This window comes from Syzygium oleosum, unplaced genomic scaffold (assembly GCF_021117445.2).
Source record: "Syzygium oleosum isolate NSW1041296 unplaced genomic scaffold, Sole_v2.1 Sole_v2.30, whole genome shotgun sequence".
Lineage (NCBI taxonomy): Eukaryota > Viridiplantae > Streptophyta > Magnoliopsida > Myrtales > Myrtaceae > Syzygium > Syzygium oleosum.
In genome coordinates, this window is record NW_026607514.1 from 46,081 (window position 1) to 66,966 (window position 20,886).

Sequence of the window (20,886 nt, forward strand, 5' to 3'; positions counted from 1 at the left end):
TATGCTTGCAGGGAGAGCGTTGTGTTGCCGGGCTTTTTAAAGCGGCACGTTTCGAATCTCGCACTAGTGCGAGTCTCCCCGGTCTCCTCATCAACAAGCAACTGACTTCTTAACTAAATCTTGTAGGCCCAACTAGTTAGCAGCAGTCAGCATTTCTGGCAATGCTTCTGTCATCCGGGTCTTCATGAATTTTTTTTTTACACATTCACCGTTGGATGCGCAGAATGCGTGAATCTTTTCTTGTTGTGATAACAAATACACGTAAGAACTCGGTCACAAAAGCATACTTATCACGTATAGAAGTGGGAATTCGACCGGCGATCGCTAAACTTTCGATCGATTTCAATCAGGCAATGGACTTTCGCTTCAGTTAGTAACGCAGCCGACGCATCAACCTTCCACATGGAAATCAATCGACTATCGGTCAAAGCACATCAACGAAAAACAAATCGGAACTTTAGTAACCTGATCCCCATCGGGCAAAATTTACGCGCACAAATCAAGGTGACGCATACCATAGCTCGCGTTTCGTTATATTGTTGTGCTATAATGCAGAACTACAATATACTCCATCCCTCACACTATCTCACGGAAATCACCTGAGCCTATTCACACGACACAGGTGAAAGTATGAAAAGAATGAGAAAAAGACAGATTCCATTCGAGTTCAGATTCGTTTGTTTCGCGAAAAATGAAAGATTCCTACAATATTTTTTTAAAAGTAATTTGTTACATCGATTGGAATAATCAGCCAACAAAAAATAATTTCATTATCGACGACAACTTATACCTATATATTTTCATGAACAATAAAAATAGTTTCCGTCCATTCATTTCTACAAGCGGCACGGGCGGTCGTCTTCAGGAAAATGATTTTCGGAACCTGGGCTTTTCGCGAAATAGCGTATCTCATACTATACTTTATTGATGATTTGAATTTGCTGGACTTTAGTGGGTGACTCTATGTGGTCATTGAATATTGTGCGGTCCAACGTCTCCACTACCGCAAGCGTCTGTCGTGAGGGGGGGCGACCCGTGCTTTGAGGGGGGGCGTAGATCTGGAGGTGCCTCCACATCGATGTCTGCATTCGCTTCGTTCTCACTTCGTCCAAAAAGGACGTTCGATTCACGCAATTCCCGGGCCCTCACGAAATTTCCTTGACTCGGTACTTCTCATTTACGATTTTATTAATATGGCTCGGGCAATTTCCACGTCATAAATCTCGAAGATCCCTGCGCTCGGTGCGCGTCGCCCCTCTCGGTGCCTCCATAAATCTCGGCAGTCGGTAGCGAACCCCGTTTTCGTGAATCAGAGGTGGAGATTTGTTGAGACGCCGATGGAAGTACCCACCGTGCGGCGTGCGGTGCAGAGTATCCACGTCCTGAATGACAATAACGATCGGACAAAAGACACCGAGGATGATGTAATAGGACTTTGAGAAGATGGTCGCGGCGAGATTCGAACCCTCCATCTCAAGGTGAAGTCGGAAAAAAAAAATTATATATAACCGAGGTATATTCGCTTCGACTCGCCTCTCACCACCCGGCAATTTAATTAAATCGATTTTGTGCTTTTACCCTGTATGCGAACTATTAAATCAGGCGGGGCGTCAAATTGCAAAAGTGCTATATGCATATTAACAGTTCCACATTTATACATATGAGATAAATTTAAATGTCTCGTATCAAATAAAAGTCGATGTGCCCAAATCGCAAGATTTAAAGATAATAAACAAGAGAAACTACAAGAGTAACTCTAAACAGAGAATGCCACACTCTCCTTCTGTGAAGACCTAACCAAGATTAATCTAAGGATTAGATTAGATTAGATTAGATTAGATTTGCAGCATTTAATTCGCTCTTGCATAGGAAAATTTATTTAAAGGCGATCTACATGCGGCGAATCTAATCTGAAAAATGGACATTATTTTATAATGAGCATCGAGCAGCGCAGCACCAAGCCAAATTCTTTTGCTTTTAAAATGGGAAACACTTTAAGGTTCTTCACGAGCCTTTGGTTGGAAGCAAGAGAGGGAGCGACCACGACAAATTCATGGGAGAAGAGCGTAGGAAGTTTCGGCTCCAACTTTATTAAAGATTGAGGATGTCATGTCCAAAGATCTCGATCGCCCAAGTTCCTTTCTCCCTTGGGACCAAAGGTTTTACGTTGCTTCTGCTATCTCTCGTTTCGTTATCGAGACGACTTCCGTGCGACGTACGGGTCAATTAAGTTGGGATTGCGTCGTTGGGGTTGGATGGTTCGACGTAGTCGTCCAGTAAGAGAAGGACGGAGCCTCAGCGTAAACGTGCATAAGGTGTTGGGCTAGGTCTGCCTCTTATGAGGCCCAACTCATCATCTTAAGGAAAAAAAAAGAGAGAGAAAAAAGAAAATGTGTTGAACGTTCTTGAGAGAGAGAGAGAGAGAGAGAGAGAGAGAGAGAAGAGGTTCGCTGAAGCAGAGTAAAGAGGCAGGGAGCAAGCTTCGAAGAGGAGAAGAGACAGTCCAGATTCGATGGTAAAATTTTGTCGGAATAGACTAAATTTTTAGTGTGTTGTTCGTGAGATCAAAACCTATAGATTAATTAGTTTTGTTCGTTAAAATCCTTCTCCAAATTGTCTTTGAATTTCTCTAGCAATGGTTAATAATTTTTTCCTTCTTTGTGTTAATCTGTCTTTGTAGTGATGATATATTGATGTTTTGCCGATGTAAAGAGCTTCTAGCTATATAACTAGAGATGAATTATTGTGTATTATGCTATTCTTAGTGATTAGTGGAAGTTTTTTGAGCGGCCTATGGTTTTTCTCATGTTGGATTTTTCATGTAAAATTTGTGGGTGTTGGTTTTGTATTTCATCTTTTTTTTTAGCACTAAACTTACTGATTGGGGGTTGATATTGCTGAAATATTGTAACCGCTTCTGCTGGGGTTAATTTGATATTAGTTGGTTGAGTTTTGGGGAAGATATTGATCCTAATCAGGTTTGAGTAGTAAATTGTTATCTTTTCTCTCCAATACAGTGGTATCAAAGCTAGCATGATGGATGAAACCATATAGCTGTACCATGTTTAAGTTAAAGGCCTCGAATTACTCTTTTGGAAAACTCGGATGGAATATATATTATACAGTAAGGATTTGCATGATCCAATCGATAGTGATGCGTCTAAAAAAGACAAAGAAGATAAAGAATGGGAGTGAATGAATAAAAAAACGGTTGGATTTATTTGACATATTCAGGTGCATTGGAGCATGTATTACATTGAAATAGCATTGACATTTAAGACTCGTGATATCAAAAACTTCCCAACTTCCGACAGATTTTAAGGCTCGTTTTATATCTAGTACCTTTTCCTAGAGAGAGGAGTGTTCGCTGAAGTAGAGAAAAGAGGCAGAAGCGTAGCTTCGAAGAGGAGAAAAGGCAGTCTAGATTTGATGGCGAAACTTTATCGGAATTGACTGAAATTTTAGTACGTTGTTTGTGAGATCAAAATCTACAAGTTGATCGTTTTTGTTTGTTGAAATGCTTATCCCAATTGTCTCCCAATTTTTCTGGCGGCAGTTAGATATTTATTGCTTCTTTGTATGAATCCACTTTTGTGGCGATGATATATTGATGTGTTACTAATGTGAAGAGCCTTTGGCCATGTCATTAGAGATTAATTATTGTATATCTTGCTATTCTTGGTGATTAGTGTAAGTTTTTTGAGTAGCCTCATGATTTTCCTGCATTGGGTTTTCCACATAAAATTTGTGGGTGCTGTTGTTCGGCTTTGCCTTTTTCTTCTAGCACTATATTTGCTGGTTTGAGGTTGATATTGCTAGAATATTATGACTAGTTATTGTTGGGGCTAATTTGAGATTAGTTGGTTGAGTTTTGAAAAGATATTGATCCTTAACAAGTTAAAACATCTAATTGTTGTCCGTTCTCCCCAACATAAAGAAAGGCCAACAAAAGCTGGTTACAAACAACAAAACCTTCACATCGAAACACTCCCGGTAAGCGTCACGGGGTATGAAACTTGATACGTTGAAGGAAAGGAGTGAGCAAACCAAAAACTTTGCGAGTGATACTTATTTCGCCACGAGACTGACCACTAACTATGCACATTTTATAAACATTGCTCATTCTAAGAACATTAACAAACCCTATAAAACCATAATAAACAAAAATCTGGGAAAATTGTCCAAAAAGTACTAAACTTATTATACGGCGGCCAATTCAGTTCTAAACATTTTAATTTCGTCAATTCAGTCCTAAACCTTTTGACAACTTGCCCGCCCTCACTGTGGCCGTCCCACAAAAACCCTAAACCCAAAACCCCACCGAAAAGATCCTCTCTGGAGCTCTCTCAGCAACCATGGCATTTGGCCGTGGTTGGTCTTATTTTCCTGGGTTTTCTCGTTCGAAATCAATCCTGCTGTTTATTGAGTTATAATGTTTTATCTCTAATTTGTGGTTGGGCCGGCTGTGTTTTGCCGGTTTGGGTGGTGCTTGGAGATCGGGTTTTGTACCAAAACCTTGGGCTTGTCGTGGCTTTCCAAGCGTTCTGTTTAATCTCGGCTGCACTAGTGTTGTGCTTGCTTTTGGCTTTCCAGTTAGAAGGTTTCAGTAAATTCATTGTTTTAGGATAAAAGTATTGGAATTATCTATACTTCAAAATGGGGATAATTGTCAAAAAAGTCACAGACCTATTGTACGGAGGTCAATTCAATCTTAAACATTTCAATTGTGTCAATTTAGTCCTCAACCTTTTTACGATTTGTCAATTTAGTCCTTAAACCTATTATTGAATATTTGGACGAACGGATTATATTGGCAAATCTTCAAAAGGTTTAGGACTAAATTGGCAAATCTTCAAAAAGTTTATGACTAAATTGGCACAATTGAAATGTTTGGGATGGAATTCACCGCCGTGTAATAGATTTACGACTTTTTTTGACGATTTTCCCCTTAAAAATGTGAGAGAATAAAATCATGAATTTACGCATACGTCGGTGGACACGATTTTTGTAAAAGGTCTATATTATAAGCAAGTGGGGACACTTGGAGAAGAAAAGACGGATTGAGATCCCTTAAAAGTGGGAGGCTCTCTTTACATTATCGGAGAGTACTAATCGAAGTTCAATGAAATGGATGTAAGCAAAGAAACAACTGAGATAAAAAATTTCAGAATTGTAGATGGACTGTGAAAGTGGAAAGACAGTGTAAAATACCAGAGAAATGAATGAAAATTATGTAAAATTAAAGATTACAAAGTTGCCAAAGGACACTCCTTTCACATTTGCGAAGGGCATTATAGAAATATGAAAAGTGAAGAAAGACCAAAGACTTTGTAAAAGCGGCTTTTTATTGTATAGAAACCGAAAACAATATCAAAATTAACTTCAGAATCCAAGCCAAGTGTGTGCCAATAAGATGCAATCGATTGATCAACAGCACACCGTGCGCAACATAAGCACGACCAAATGTAAAGGCAAAGTAGAGAACAATCTCTTGTTCTCAATATGCCAATCTCAATCTTGCAGTTAATTGTGCTTTGCACCTAGTTCACTTGATCTCCTTCAACAGCAGCTCCTGTTTTTTCCGCAGTATTATAATCTTTAGCGACAGGCTCGGCAGCAGAGGAAACGGGATCAATCACCATGGACCGGTCGTTCTGAGTGGTTAGGTCGGTCGTCGCTTTATTGTTCGTAACCAGAGGCATGCCATCCGAGGCCCCCGCTTTCGTCTCTGATTCGTCAGGGTCGTCCATCTTGTACTTGTACCAATAGGCAGCGATCAGGTATACTCCGAAGTTGAGCGTGCTCAGGATGGCCAAGAACCAGTAGAACAGATTGACTTTATTCTTGTTGATGTCCTGCCCATGTAGCCATCCTTGCTTGCTGGGACTGATCTTCTCGGTGACCGAATTGATGATGTTCACAAAGATGGTGCTCAAGAAGTAGCCGAAGGACAGTGAGAGCCAAGTGAACGACGTTGAGAGTGACCTCATCCCGACCGGCGCCTCTCTGTAGAAGAATTCCATCAGCCCAATGAGTGTGAACATGTCAGCGATCCCGAAGATGCCATACTGCAGAGAGAGCCAGAAGAGGCTGATGTGGTGGGAAGGGTTCTTGTTGGCCTCGTCTCGTCGCTTGACCTCAACGATCCCAGCGACAGCCATGGAGATCACCGACAGGACGAGGCCGACCCCAACACGCTGGAGCTGCGTGATGCCCGACGGGTGGCCTGTGAGCTTGCGGGCGAAGGGGACGAATACGAACTCGTAGATTGGGATGAGGATAGACATGAAGAGGAGGGGGATGACTGGGATGGACGGCGTCGGGACCTTGAGGGACCCGAGGTGCGGATCCATGAGCAGGCCCTGTTGGACCGAGAAGGTCTGGAGTTGGGCCATGCATGTGTTCATGATGATGGTGCTGGCCAAGATGGGAAGCATCCTGGTCAGGACTTTGACCTCTTCAACTTGGGTCACTGTGCACACTTTCCATGGCTCAGGCATTGATTCTTTTGGTAGGATTGCTGCTTTGTCCAGGAGCCTGCTCCCAAACATAGGATCAATCAGTCATGTGCATTAAAAACTATGGATCGACATTCCGAGCCTTTGGCTCGATAATAATTTATAAAGTGATGAGGCAAACACTAAAAGGGCGTTCGAATAAATCTAACATTCGTCAATCAATGTTGTATTAACACGTTTACCTGAATTGGTCAGTGTGAGCGATTTTGGCCACGGCTAAGACACTGCTCTCCTTGTCACTGATCTCATACAAGTCAGCTGAATTCTCCGGTAGGGGCAACTTCCTGTTCTTGATGGCCAGAAGCACAACCTGTCCGATTTTGACAGCAACAAACTTACATACTGAATTCCGTCCCATAATCTGCCTTTCCATAGGACTAGATATACAGAGATTGATTTACAAGAACGACGCGACAAAATTTATTGTAGGCTTGAATTCGACCTATTTGGATATCTATCTATGACAAACATTTAGCTGGACCAAGCAGAAGTGTCCCACTGGATCTCGCTCGATCTGACGGTGTCCAAAGTGGCAGATGCACCTAGTTTTTTCCTCATGTGATTAGAGACCTTATCGCGGTTTGCTACATCGTAAAAACCCATGTTATATACTAACCTTTCGTATTCCAAAAATGTTGCACATGCACCCGGTTCCGGTAACTTTAAATCATCAGATCAAATCCCATGTGGATCTCAACAGATAGGTTGATCAGTCGAGATTAATGGGTGCACATGCATCCCGTTCGTGCCAAAATTTCTCCCCTAGCACCAATCTTTCACTTCGTAAAGATTTCTTGAATTCAAAGAAGGAACCCAATAACTTTACCTGCCAAATTCGGAGGAGTGGGCTATCTCCGGGTCGCTGCAGGCGATAAAACGGCTTTCCCATAGCCAAAACGACAAAGCCAACAAAGCTAGCGATTGTCGCAATAAAGAAACCCCAGTGCCAACCTTTGTTCATGCTGACCCACACAATGGCCGTGACCCCAATGGTGGCACCGGCCGTAATACTGAGGATGAGATAGTTGAAGAAGGTGGCGAGAGCACTGGCCCCAGTCGGGTCCCTGTGGTCGAATTGGTCTGCCCCGAGGGCGGGGAACGCGCCACGGACGCCACCATAGCCGAGGGCCAAGAGGCAGAGGGTGGCATAGAAGTAAGTGGCTGTCCCCCCGTGGATGCAGCTTGATTTCCCACATGAGTCTGGGTGCAAATGCTTGGAGCGGGCCTCAATGGTTAACATTGCCAAACCCTGCATGCAATTTAGCGCAAATCACAAGGCATTAAGCTAGACTAAATCATAAATCAAAGTCAATCCTAGAGTTATAGCTGAAATCAAAAGTCACGGCCATCCCAAATGAAGAATATAAGTATATACCAAAACTTCGAGGCTTCCAAAAATAAGACAGGTCGAGAATCTGCTCAAGTAGGTATCGGAGATGAAGCCACCAACAATCGTGAGCAAGAAGGTTGAACCCAAGAAGTTGGTCAGAGTGTTAGAAGCGGTCGCCGGATAAAAGTGCATCACCAGGTAGAAGTATAGCACCAAGGTCACCAGGTTCGCGATGAACCCCATGTTGTCAAGCCCCGCCTGCACTGTCGAGTGAAAAAAAAGAACGTGACCATGTCAAGTCCAGTACACGATGACGACTCACAACGATGAAAAACTGAAGATGTTTACTGCATCTGCTGATATCGACATAAAAAGATGGTTGATACTTGGCTGCACTTGTATCAATAACATAGCAGGTCTAATAAAATCTCAGATTTTTTACTAGGGATATTATGAACGGAGTTAAATGCACCGATTGTAATTACCGAAAATGAATCCGGACGCTCGGAATCCTCCTTTTCCTTTCTTCCATGAGCCTGGAGAGTCGTAGCTCGTCTTGGTTATAGCTTTCCCCTCCTCCTGCATGCAGGCATTGAAAGATCATCATACAAGATCGAGCGAGCAAGAGAGAGAGAGAGAGAGAGAGGGTTGACAGGAGAAGTGTAGCTAACCATGGTGGAGACTTCAGGGCTTTGAAGCTTAGCTAGGGAGAGAAAGCTTGAGAGAGAGGGGTGATGCCATTAGCAAGTTGGTGGGCAAAGAACATATAGTGGATCAAAGGCTTAGTATATAACGTTAACGCTTTAAATTGATCGCCAATCTGTCCTCATTTTTGTTCTCTCTCTCTCTCTCTCTCTCTCTCTCTCTCTCTCTCTCTCTCTCTCTCTAACTTGTATATGTCAAAAGACCCTTTTTCCCCCTCAGTTAATTTCATTGGACCATTGGTCGTGTGAGATTGGGGAGTCCATCATATGTATACAATATAGTCGACAAGATTGTGACAATTTTATTGAATGGAATGACTTAGATTTGGCCGGCGGGCGATGGATTAAGAATTTTGATGGCCGTATGCATGCATGCTTATTAGCTGCCACAGATATGCTTCGCATGCTAATTGATGAAGATAGTTTCATGAAATACAAAAGGTCTCCTCAAATTGAGTGAGGGTCGGATTCCTTAGCTTTCTAAATGGCGCGATCCAGTTAATATGTGGTAATTCACATTCGAAAAGCAAAAGATTTCCAGATTGATTAATTTTGAATGATTGAAATGATTCGATAAAATAGGCTATCATTTAGATATCGAGAAGAAAAATAATTATAGAGTAATTTATGTAACACTAAATCTTCATTCGCGTGGTTCATTCACTGTTGCACTGGTCATAAGTTTCTTATGGAAATGATATAAAATGACTAAAATAGAAACCCTAGCTCACACCTCATCATTTGTATCTCCTCGAAACAAAGCGATGGGACGAAACAGTTCATAGGTCCCATCAGCATATCGCCAAGGAATAATACAGCTTTGATCCAGCCTGATGCTATTGTGATTCTCGAACTCGACAAGAAATTGGATAGCCATAACTTAGCAGTGGATCTTTGGATCTTTTCTCATTGTTCTCTCCACTAATTACATGTCACTTATTGCCAATGAGCTATAATTTATCATCCATGTATGGTTATATATATATATGAGAGAGAGAGAGAGAGAGCAGCCTAGGACAAATGGCTTTGAAACAATCGATGGAGGTTATGAGTCCACTCAATGATTTGCCATTTATCAAGTGTATTTTAAGATCAACAGATGATGTTGAGTAATCGTCTTGTTTCATGATCACATGTATGATGCAAAAAAACGTGAAATTACACTGGTTTGGACTGAATGATAGCCTGCGAGCTTGTACCTGAGTGATCTTATCAAATTCTCTCCCTGTTGGGATATAAAAGTCGTGGATTTGCAGCTTGTAGAGGGGCTTGAAGGGGGGCCATGGAGATAAGAAAGTGTTAGGTTCTGTAGTTTTAATGTCGGAGAAATGTTACATGCATGTGCAACATGCATCTATGTTCTATATAGGACCTAATTGCTAGAAACCTCCACGCTTGGCCTCTTTGGTAAAGTATAGAGTTTGCAAAGATACGTAATAGTTGTGCAAACCTAGCTCCAATACATGCCAGAATGGAGCGGCCAATAACCTGTTTTGAATTTCGAGCTGCTTGGTTTCCAAGAAGTCGGTTGCAGTAACATTTAACCCCATGCATGAAAAGAAGTCGGGAGATTATTGGACCTTGTGTCCCATCCATTAGAAATTAAATTTTAAGGGGGTATGGGTCGAGATCTTTCTCATTCGACATGGATCAGGACGTACTAAAAGAGATACTCGCGCAATACCTGCTAAACTTATAAAGGACTATGATCACTCGGCTTTAGGGTTTGATTAGTTAAGCTAGTGAGATAAAAATTTAAAAGTTTGTGCTTAAGAAATGCGAGATCTCAAGTTCTGATTCAATCTGTAGTGAATTCTTCGAGTTAGGTCGAGAGGAAGTAATTTTGGATGGTCTGCCTACTTCGATCGGGGAAACAGACCCATTCTGACGTTGAAAGTATTGTAAAACGCTCTTGAGAAGTTCAATGGAACGATTGTCATCGTTGTCAACTTTATTAGGCCTAAAACAACCTTTCATTTTTCCTTATAGAGAAAGATGATTAGGAGATCGTGTCAATCTCCATATCCAAGGGAAGCATATCAAACTCATGAGCCCCATGGCTCTCAGCTTTGAAAGGGATGGGCCTGGGTATCTTTCGATCTCAACTATTTTAGTCACATCATAGTAAATGAAGAATTGAAATGTACATGGCGTCTTTAACTTCATGCTACGAGGAGATAGCTTCTAGATTTCAATAGCTTATTAGAGCGATCCTTGCTTGAAAAGAAAGTGAATGCATGCTATGGATATGGATATAAAGAGTAGTGACTTACCGATTGATTCGAAGTGATGCGACAAATTCTTATTAGACGCTAACTACGTTTCGAAAACACTCGGGAGAGGACAATGTAGAGAAGATGCCCATTACTTTAAAATCTTTCAGTCATTTTCCACCCAAATTTTCATTCCCCTCGTTCTTCCCAATGTCCCAAATAGAGTTAGCGTTTCTTGCATCTCATTTCTCAAGCAATTATCCAAGTCGATATTTCGGGATATTCTTGTACCCTTTTTACTCAAAGAAAGTACGATTTGTTCCAACTTCTGTATCTAATTGAATTTAGGCTCTTGAAATTACGACACCTTATTTGACACAACAGATCAGGAGTTGCGATGCACTTTTAGATAATGTGTTTGATCTCAAAGGACGAAATTGATTTAACTGAAATTTTTTTTGAGAAACTTTCCTTTTGGTCTTCTTTTTCCTACTTGGATTTGGCTGGATAGAAATGAAATTTGTTGGCAACTGTTATCTTTATTCTATGGTGCATCCCTACTTCATGTTCTTTGCCTTGACCCATCATTTTTCAATTAAATCCAATAAGGTTGGGACCTTCCCACGCATGGTAACATGCATGGAACCCCACCTTCCATTCCTTTTATCAACTTTTAGCTTTACTTTGTGGGTCAATCCCCCCCGCTCCCCCAACCTTTTTGTCCTCCAAAGAAGAATGCTCTATAACTTTTGTCAAACCCTAAAGAGAATCGCTTTAGGGTCGGGATTGAGTTCCCCCCATTCCTCGCTTTTTCCACGTGCGCAATCGCTTTGTTCGTCGAAGAGTTTCGTTCTTTGTTCCAACAAAAGAATAATAAGAGGCAACGACTTGGAACAGTGCCTTTTCGTATGTTAGCATGAAAGTTTCACACCCTTATACGGTATTCCATTTGAATCATGACTACAACTTAAATGAAGTCTCTCGATCCTTGGGGAAAATTATCCAAAAAGTCATAAACCCGTTGCATTTTTGTCAATTTAATCCTAAACCTTTTAATTTTGCTAATTAAATCTTAAATATTTTTACGTTTTGTCAATTGAGTCTATCCGGTCAATTTTACCCAAAAATCGCTGACGTGGACAATGGCATCTTACGTGGCACAGCTAGTACAGACATGGACAATTTTAATATATTTTGAATCTTTTTATTATGTTTCTTCTTTTCTTTTCTTTTTGCTTTTTCTTTCTTTTAATTATTTTACATCGCACGGCCGGCTGCGAGTGAGGGCTTTGCAGCCCTTGCCAGATCTAGGTGAGGGCTGGTACCCTCGCCTGCAACCGGCGAGGGTTGTTCAACGACCCTTGCTAGACTTGATAAAAAAAAGAAAAAGAAAGAAGAAAAGAAAATAATGAAAAATTATAAAAATATTATAAAAAATTGTCCAAGTTAGCGCATGTTCTACGTGATAGTACTGGTATCCACATCAGCAATTTACGGTTAAAATTGGCCAAATGAACTCAATTGCCAAAATGTAAAAAAGTTTAGAATTCAATTAATAAAATCGAAAGGTTTGAGACTGAATTGGCAAAAGTGCAATAGGTTTAAGATTTTTTGGACAATTTTTCCTTCTTGTATGTTAACACGAGAGTTTCACACCATTGTAGGGTATTTACTTTGAATCATGACTACTACTTAAATGAAGTCATTCAATCCTAGAGAGGTCTCTAGAGTCGAGACTTTGGGAGGAGCGAGTCGGTCATAGCAGCTCTAATGACATTCCGGCGTGAAGAGCACTCCCGTGACTTCGCAAATAAATAGGTAGTGCCTTCACGATTAGGCTACTATGCTATGAATTCGAATTGTTTTTAGGTACACTTTGCATGGTTTAAACGCACCACGACTTTTGAACAAGCATAGTTAACAATCCGACTCTACGCTTCGTAAAATTACATGGTCATGAACCAAAAGGAAGTTTCTTGACTTTACTAGTTGCATCAACACAATCAAAATTTAAACTCGATTTTCGCAGAAGTTGGAGAGAAATGCAACGTGTACTAAGATTTTACCAAGAGCTTTTCCATTCTATTTTTCTTTGTGTATTGAGTTGTACAATAAAGCATTCTAACTCTTCATTAAGTGAAGTCCTCTATCCCTCCTTTGCTATCCTTCTTCCTAAAAGTCCTTCCCACTTCATCAACCAACAGTGTCAAACCCAAGCGCTCTCTATTAAATCAAAATTCTAGATGGAAAGCTCTCCTTTATCATTAGGAGATTTTGACGAGGCCATGGTATGTACGCCAATGCACGGAACATACACGACATAAGGAAATTTTGACGAGGCACGTACACGACATAAGGAAATTTTGACGAGGCCAAGGAAAAGAGAGTGTGGCCCAACTACGTAGTGGGGCCGGCTAAAATGGGAGAATTTTAAGGTGAGTTAAGAGCCCCAATTTGAAAGAAATTCACAAAATTATCTCTAATTTCTAAATTTAGAAGAATGCAGACAGACAATTCCTAAACAAAATTATCTCTAATTTCTACATATAGAAGAACGCAGTGAAGAATGAAAATGCAACATTGATGTTATTATTTAGGGCTCTAACTCATTGAATATCGACGAGTTTCACTCTAATTTTCTTATGAGATGAATAAGAAGCCTTTGAAGGATAACTTTAGGTGTCAACTAAAGAGAGAGAAATGCACATGGCCATTGCCCCACATGAGCTTCGGGTGGCTGTGGTCGATGATGGTGAGGCACGTTTCGAGGGAGGCGAGAGAGAATAGGGAAAAATATCAAAAAAGTCCTTAACATATTGTATTGGTACCAATTTAGTCCTAAACCTTTTTTTGTGTGCCAATTTAGTCATAAATCTTTTAATATAGTGCCAATTCAGTTCTTCCAACTAATTTTGACCGGATATTACTAACGTAGACGTCGGCCGGCTTATGTAGATCCTCTGGCATTGACGTAGATAATTTTTAATAATATTTTAATATTTTTCGATTTTTTTTATTTTTTTCTATTTTTTTTTTCTTTCTTCTTCCTTTTGCCAGTGATTGGCCACTGGCCATGGAAGGGCAGGTTGCCCTCGCCTAGTTGAGGGACACTGTCACCCGACCAAGCGAGGCTTGGCGAGGGCGAGGGCTCGGGCTCCCCTCTTCGGATATGGTGAAGCTAGCCCTTGCCTAAGCCACGGTGGCCTCGCCAGATCTAGTGATGGGAGCCCCCATTGGGGCTCGCCCTCACCTAGGCCAAATGGCGAGGCCACTCTGGCTTGGGCAAAGGTTGGCCTCGCCAGATCTTCCTAGGTGAGGCTGACCCTCGCCGGGCCTTGCCTGGCTAAGGCTCGCCTAGGCCTCGCCTACCTATGACCGATCACCGGCAATAGGAGGAAGAAAGAAAAAATTATCAGAAAAAATAATTAAAAAAATAGAATAAATATTAAATTATTATTAAAAATTATTTACGTCAGCGATAGTGGTGCCACATAGGCCAGTTGACATATATGTTAGCAATATCTGGCCAAAATTAGCTAGAAGAACTGAATTGGCACTATATCAAAAGGTTCATGACTAAATTGGCACAAAAGAAATGTTTAGGACTAAATTGGCACAAATGCAATAGCTTTAGGACTTTCTGACACTTTTCTCACAAGAATATCATCCCATCGACATTGCTCATAATATCGATAGCCATCTGACCCGATCGAGAAGGAAGGTGGTGACGATTATGAACATTGTTTTAACAAAGTCGACTGCAATGGTCGAAAATGTGAGGGCCGTAGAGGACAACAACAGCAATGTAAGAGGCTTGCTGGAAGAAGTGGATCCCAACCGTGTATATGAGTATGTGGTGAACAGACATGGTCTGGTGGAGGAGGAGAGATCCCACCACTCGCCCTCCCCAATGCTCCGCTTGGTGATCATGACAACATCATTGTTGCACTCCTTAAGGATAGCGGCAGCCTCCTTGATGTTAGCAAGCCGGAACGCGGCCTCCTCGGCGTCGGAGGTCTTGGCAAGGATGCACTATGCATCGCCTAGGCAGCCTTGCATGATGAGCCATCAAGAAATTTCGACATTGCGAGGACAGAGAAGGCAAGCAGGATTGAGGGGATTGCTCCCATGTCGAGCATGACACGCCACCCAAGGTTGAGGTGGAGCTTGGAGAAGACATAGTTGAAGATGTAGCCGAGGAGGATGCTGTAGTTGACAAACACTTGAACCACTGAAACAACGTCGATTTCTATCGGTAGGCTCCACATTTGCAGCCCTAATAACAAAACAATTATTTACCAAGATATTTTCTAAATGAGAAAAATAAGCCCCTCTATACCTACTATGACATATAAAAAAGCAATCACCTCTTTAATTTCAATTTTTTGGTAACAAGAAGAATGGACGTTCAACATGAAAAAGACAAAAAATTGATGAAATATAAAAAAAATGAAAAGTTGCTACAAAATTAATAAAAAAAAAAACAAAATAAAATGAGTGAGTAGCTTAGGGAAGGAGGTGAGAAAGCCACGAGAGGAGGCAGGGGAGACTCGGTGGTGTAGACAAGGGAGATCGTGAGAGCGGAGCCATAGAGTATTTGGATCTACATCAATGATGAGTTATTCCAATAATGAAAGGTTTGAATTCGCCCTAGAGATTTGGCTTTCGGCGCCAGAATTCAATGATGACATGCGGAAACATCTCAGTTGGGATAGACATCCAATTTAAATAGGTAAAGAGATGTTTTCCCGTGCGCTGGATGTCTAGCAGCTCTAGATGCACTAGTTCCTCTAAGCTTGAAGGGAGTTTTGTTAAACGCGTGCAAAAGTCCAAGTGAAGTGCCCTAAGAGGTGGAACAGATGCGATTCAGGTGTCATGTGTTGGTGTCTGTTTGTAAAACAAGCAAATAATGCATTTTTTTTTGTCCAACATAGAAAATAAAGAAAGTTTTAGTCTCTTTATACGTTAAAGTGTTATCTACTATTGTAAATGGAGAAAATGGGTGAATGGGCTGGACCCCACAATATTCGTGCGCGGGTGCGCGATTTTGGTGTACTAAGCACACTTGCGTAGCGTGAACTAAAATAAACCTTAATCAACAATTATTTATTTATTTTTTACTTATGACTGTTCGGATAAAACTATCCGTTTTAGGACATGACAGTTTTGAGTTGTGTCCGAATTGTGACTTTTCGGACATGAAGGGTTGTGTCCGAATGGCGGTTTTCACACATGAAGAGTTGTGTCCGAATTGCAATTTTTTAGACATGAAGGGCTGTGTTCGAATGGCAGTTTAGACACCAAGAGGTGTGTTTTATTTGTATTATATATTGGACAATTCTGTTAAGTTTTTTTAAGAACTTAACTTCCTTCAATTTCGTCTTCCTTAAAAGGAAAATGAGACAGCCATTTTTTCAATTGTTTCGAGAGAGTTTTAGGAGATTTATTGGAATTGCTATTTAGTATTTTCGTTGTGACTTTGTTGTATCCCGAAGGGAAATTGCCAGCAACTTCGTGGGTCAAATTAATCCTAAAGGAGAATAATTACACGCCTCAAAGTCTGACTATGTTTCGGTTCCATTTCCTCCGACCATTTTTCCAAACACCATGTAAGTCCCGAGACTCAAGAGAGTTTGCACAGACAAGTACAAGCTCTCTGGGAGCATCACCTAATTGTAATTGCTTTGCAGGAGTAAAGTCGAATGCCTACTTTTGGAGCAGTGTCTGTTTAATTGATATTTTTTCTATATAATAAACATGCATTGATTTCCTATCTCAAATATTAATGACCTTCCAACACACAAAAAATTACAAATATGTGATCGTAAATACGTGGTCAATTCGTAGTTGGAAATTTCAAATTTAAATTAATATTGTTTTCAATAAGAATTTAATGAAAATCTATATTAATAAATATAAATTTATTTTTAAGACATGTGATTATCTATATAATTTATTATATAAATAACGACTCTAAAATTTGTGCGATGGTTGATTTTGAATTTAGAGTCATTATTATTCCTCTTCTATCATTAATTAGTTCGATAAGCTTTTGTACATGAGCATTTGTTATGCGGAAGATCACCAATTTGTTTTTCTAGAAATTGATCGTTTGTATCATTTACAAAAATAAAATTAACGAAATATATCTTCATCATCAATGAAAATATTCAAACGTAGAATGTGGTTGATAATGAAAATATTTTTAGTGCACTAATTTTTTGAAGCGATACAAATAAGGGTTAATACCACGAAAAACCCCAAACTGGTACACCTATGACAAATATACCAAAAACTAATATTTTAACCACAAAAAATCTCAAACTGGTAAACTTGTGATAAATTTACCCTCTGTTAGTTTCCGTTATAATTTTACCATAAATTGCTACGTTGGATGACATGTGGCAATTGACGGGTATACTAGTTTGGGGTTTTACCTCTTTTTGTCATAGATGTATCGGTTTGTGATTTTTCATGGTATTAATTCAATTTAACGGAAACTAACGGATGATTTTTGGTGATCAATAAATTAGTTTAGGGTAAATTTGTCATAGGTGTACAAGTTTGAGGTTTTTGGTGGTTAAAAAATTATTTTGGGATAAATTTGTCACAGATGTATCAATTTGGGGTTTTCGTGGTAATAACCCTACAAATAAATATAAAAATATTTTCCAACCACTAATTTTTCGCGAAATAAACATACTCCTAGTTGGAACCTGCGAAGTATACAAACACTTCAGTATCAATTTGTGAAATTGAATTGATAGATCTTTTCGATATTATTACAAATTGAATCCGTTTGTTTCCCAAAAGTAGATCAAATTTGAATATTATCAAAATTTGTTTACTCATTTGAATATATTTGCACTGTGTTGGTGCTATTTCGCTGGTTTGTTTTAAGCAAGAAATGGATTTTGGAAACAAATCGTTTCCTCTTAGCTTCTAGTAAAATCAATTCTTATCTCTACTATATTTACTATAATTCTCTTACTTTTCTTGTAGCAATGTAATTCATAATTCGTTACCAAAGATAGAGCATAGGCCTGGAAGAATAGTGAAAAAAATTTAATTTAGTAAAGAATAATATGTGTCAAGATTTGAATTATTTTGGGAATGTGAGCTTAAATTGTTATAAAATCGAAGAGATCATTCGTGAAATACTAGACAATTATCTTGCAATCCAATTCGGAAAGTGAAATATTCATGGATTGCTCGATAATATATATCGATCGTAAGTTACGATTTTATCAATTTTTAAGTACATACATCTATAGATAATGGTATATTCACACATGTGCTTTTCAAGAAATCTTTTCTTTTATGAAAATTTAAGGTCAAAATTGCTGTCGAGTTTGCTTTAGTAATAGTAGAAATAAGTTAAAATAAACATTTTCTTGAAAATGAAAGAATTCGCAGGAAAATGCATATAATTAGAAATATACACTCACCATTTTCTAGTCGATAATTAATATATGTTTGTCGACCGTCTGTTATTATTCATACCCTGTCTTGGCTACGGTTTGAGTCACACCAAAGAATGAAGAGATCAGTGAAGTTGTACGACTTCTTCAACCCTGGGACGCCCCCGAAGACGATACTCATTGGAGATTATCAGCAGCCTGCTCAATCAAACAGCGAGAGCAGACGAGACCTCCATCGACGGTGCGCAAGCACGCGCGAATCCAAGGCTGTTTCGTCGCTCGATGTCTCGAGCTCGAGCTCGGTGAATAACTCTAACTGGCTGTCCTTAGGTGAAGATCTCTGTCTCTCCATGCAAAGTCATGCGTTGCAAACAATGTCTGTCTTGTCGATGAAAACTTCCATGGTGACCCTTTTACGTTCTGTATAATGGTGGTGATGTTGCAGGTAACAGAAGATATTCATCTCATCAGCAGTCTGGATGGAGTAGTTCGAAACCTCACTTGGAGGGGAAGAGCAAGAGCAAGAGCATGACTCATGCTCCTGTTCGTAACATGAACGTTTCGACGGCGAGCTCGAGCAGCTCGGTAGGCTCTAATTGATTGTCTCTCTCCTCATGAGAATCTTACTACAGGATAAGAGAAATGTTTATCAGGTGCCAGAGAAATTATGTTCTCGTCGTCGATTATTCAGGTCACGTGTCCAACTTGTTTTTACAATCAATACGAAACCATCACGTCATGGCTTCGGTAAGATATTTTAGTATGCCTAGGATTACTCGTTGATTAAAGCATAGCAACGATATTGATACTAATAAGAAAGAAAATATAACGTCTCAAGAACTTTGAACGTGCACGCCATCGTCATGTCCGATGTATTCCCGATGAATACATTGCCACCCCCGTCGTCTTGGCCGTCATTCAATTTTGGTCGTTTCGGTCGTACATCTCGAATTCAACATGGGTTGATCCATCGAGTATCTCAATTAAAACATGAAGAATTACTGTTGTCCATTTTCTCTTCCCTACAAACATATGGGTAGAATAGTGCACCTAAGCTGAATTATGAAAGGCCTTTCGCATACTCGAATGCCCGTCAATCAATTCATTGATTTCGACCTCTTTGTGAATTCAACATTTCCATCCACTCAATTACAAGGAATGAGAAGTTAATAGTATCAGCTGCTGATTTAAGTTCGACAATTTGGAAACCTCGAGAGATCATAAGAGTATGATTATGCATATCACACGAGTCATACATCCAATATGTACATATCACACGGTGCTCACAATGTGTCGTAGCGGTTGCTAATTCATTCGGACCTACAACACATATAGAAAGAACCGATTCAATATCTTCCTCTTGAATTATTATATTTGTCGGAAATTCGGATATTAAACACACTGATAAAGCGAGATACATGTTATCAATATCGCACTAGATTATGTGCAGCTAATGAAATCGGTAACATCACAATCGACACGAGTGATTGATTAACCGGATCACAATAGTAAAGTAAGCAATACATGAAATACTTCGTCACATGAATCGTAGCATGATAAAGCACAAAAGGGGCAACGTAATAAGAATTCATTAGAAATAATATCAAGTACAAGTTTATTCAGCCTCGGGCCTGTAAATTTAGTCTCCCCAATATTTTGAAATTTTATGTCCAAAAGTTCATCACTAGTACTAAAGAAATAACCAAAGTCTAGTAATGTGCCGCACGAAGGTTGAAGGAATATCAAAAGGAAAATGGAACAAATGATTCATGAACTTTAGCCCCGTGTGTAATGTCGTTCATGGACTTTTAATTTATTTAATATGATCTTCGAACTATTAGTGAATGTAGTCCTTTTAGTTTGCTCAAACGACAAATCAGACGTAATTTTGTGACGTGTATTATTATATGTTGAGTTAGATCTCTAATAGTGAGGAGTCAACATTCCATCCACCTATCCAATTGCTTAAAACAAGGCAAAAAATTTAGGCGTCAACATGTCCATCATTATTTGATGAACATGGATTATTATTTATAATTTGATGTGAATATTCTACGTGGATAATCCACCTTTAAATTTTTGTCCCACCGTTCAAATTGAACGTACTAGAAATCACATCAGTAAATTTCGAGTTCTTGAATTAACAGAAGACCAGCATTGAACATTTTCAAACAACTTATGAACTAGATTGAACATTCATCGAAAGTTCAAGGATCAAATCGAACAAATTAAAAATTTGAAGATCACATTGCACGTTAAATCAAAATATTCACGAACCTTTTTGTAATTCCTCCCAATTCGTAAGCACCCACAAATGCTCCCACTCGCGACACATGCGCGTGACTCCTACACGCTTCACCCCCATGCGTGCAAGCCGCTAGTCTCCAAATTAGGCGGGAATCAGAACAGCTCGAACCCTAGAATTCAATTTCATCCCCAATTCCCACTGCAATTTCCTCTCTCTCCGGAAATGGGCATCAAGGTAACTCGACCTCCGTCTTCTTCAATCCGATCATTTTCATATGTTTGTTAATTGAGTCGTCCGTTGATTTCGATAGGGACTGACGAAGCTACTGGCGGACAATGCCCCCAAGGCGATGAAGGAGCAGAAACTGGAGAGCTACTTTGGCCGGAGGATCGCCGTCGATGCCAGCATGAGCATCTATCAGTTCCTCGTTAAGTGCTTTGCTTTTTATGAAT

At 39.9% G+C, this 20,886-nt stretch overlaps 1 protein-coding gene across 1 annotated transcript; it reads right to left on the reverse strand.

Annotated features, from left to right (window-relative positions):
* Positions 1-5,341: 5,341 nt before the first annotated feature.
* LOC115662730 (protein NRT1/ PTR FAMILY 4.6-like) lies at positions 5,342-8,607 on the reverse strand. Its single transcript, XM_030584834.2, has 6 exons — positions 8,520-8,607; positions 8,334-8,427; positions 7,894-8,111; positions 7,345-7,767; positions 6,701-6,828; positions 5,342-6,537 (listed from the first exon to the last, which is right to left on the reverse strand). Exons 1-6 carry the CDS (start codon positions 8,520-8,522, stop codon positions 5,541-5,543), a joined length of 1,863 nt encoding a protein of 620 aa, XP_030440694.2. The 5' UTR covers positions 8,523-8,607; the 3' UTR covers positions 5,342-5,540.
* Positions 8,608-20,886: the final 12,279 nt, after the last annotated feature.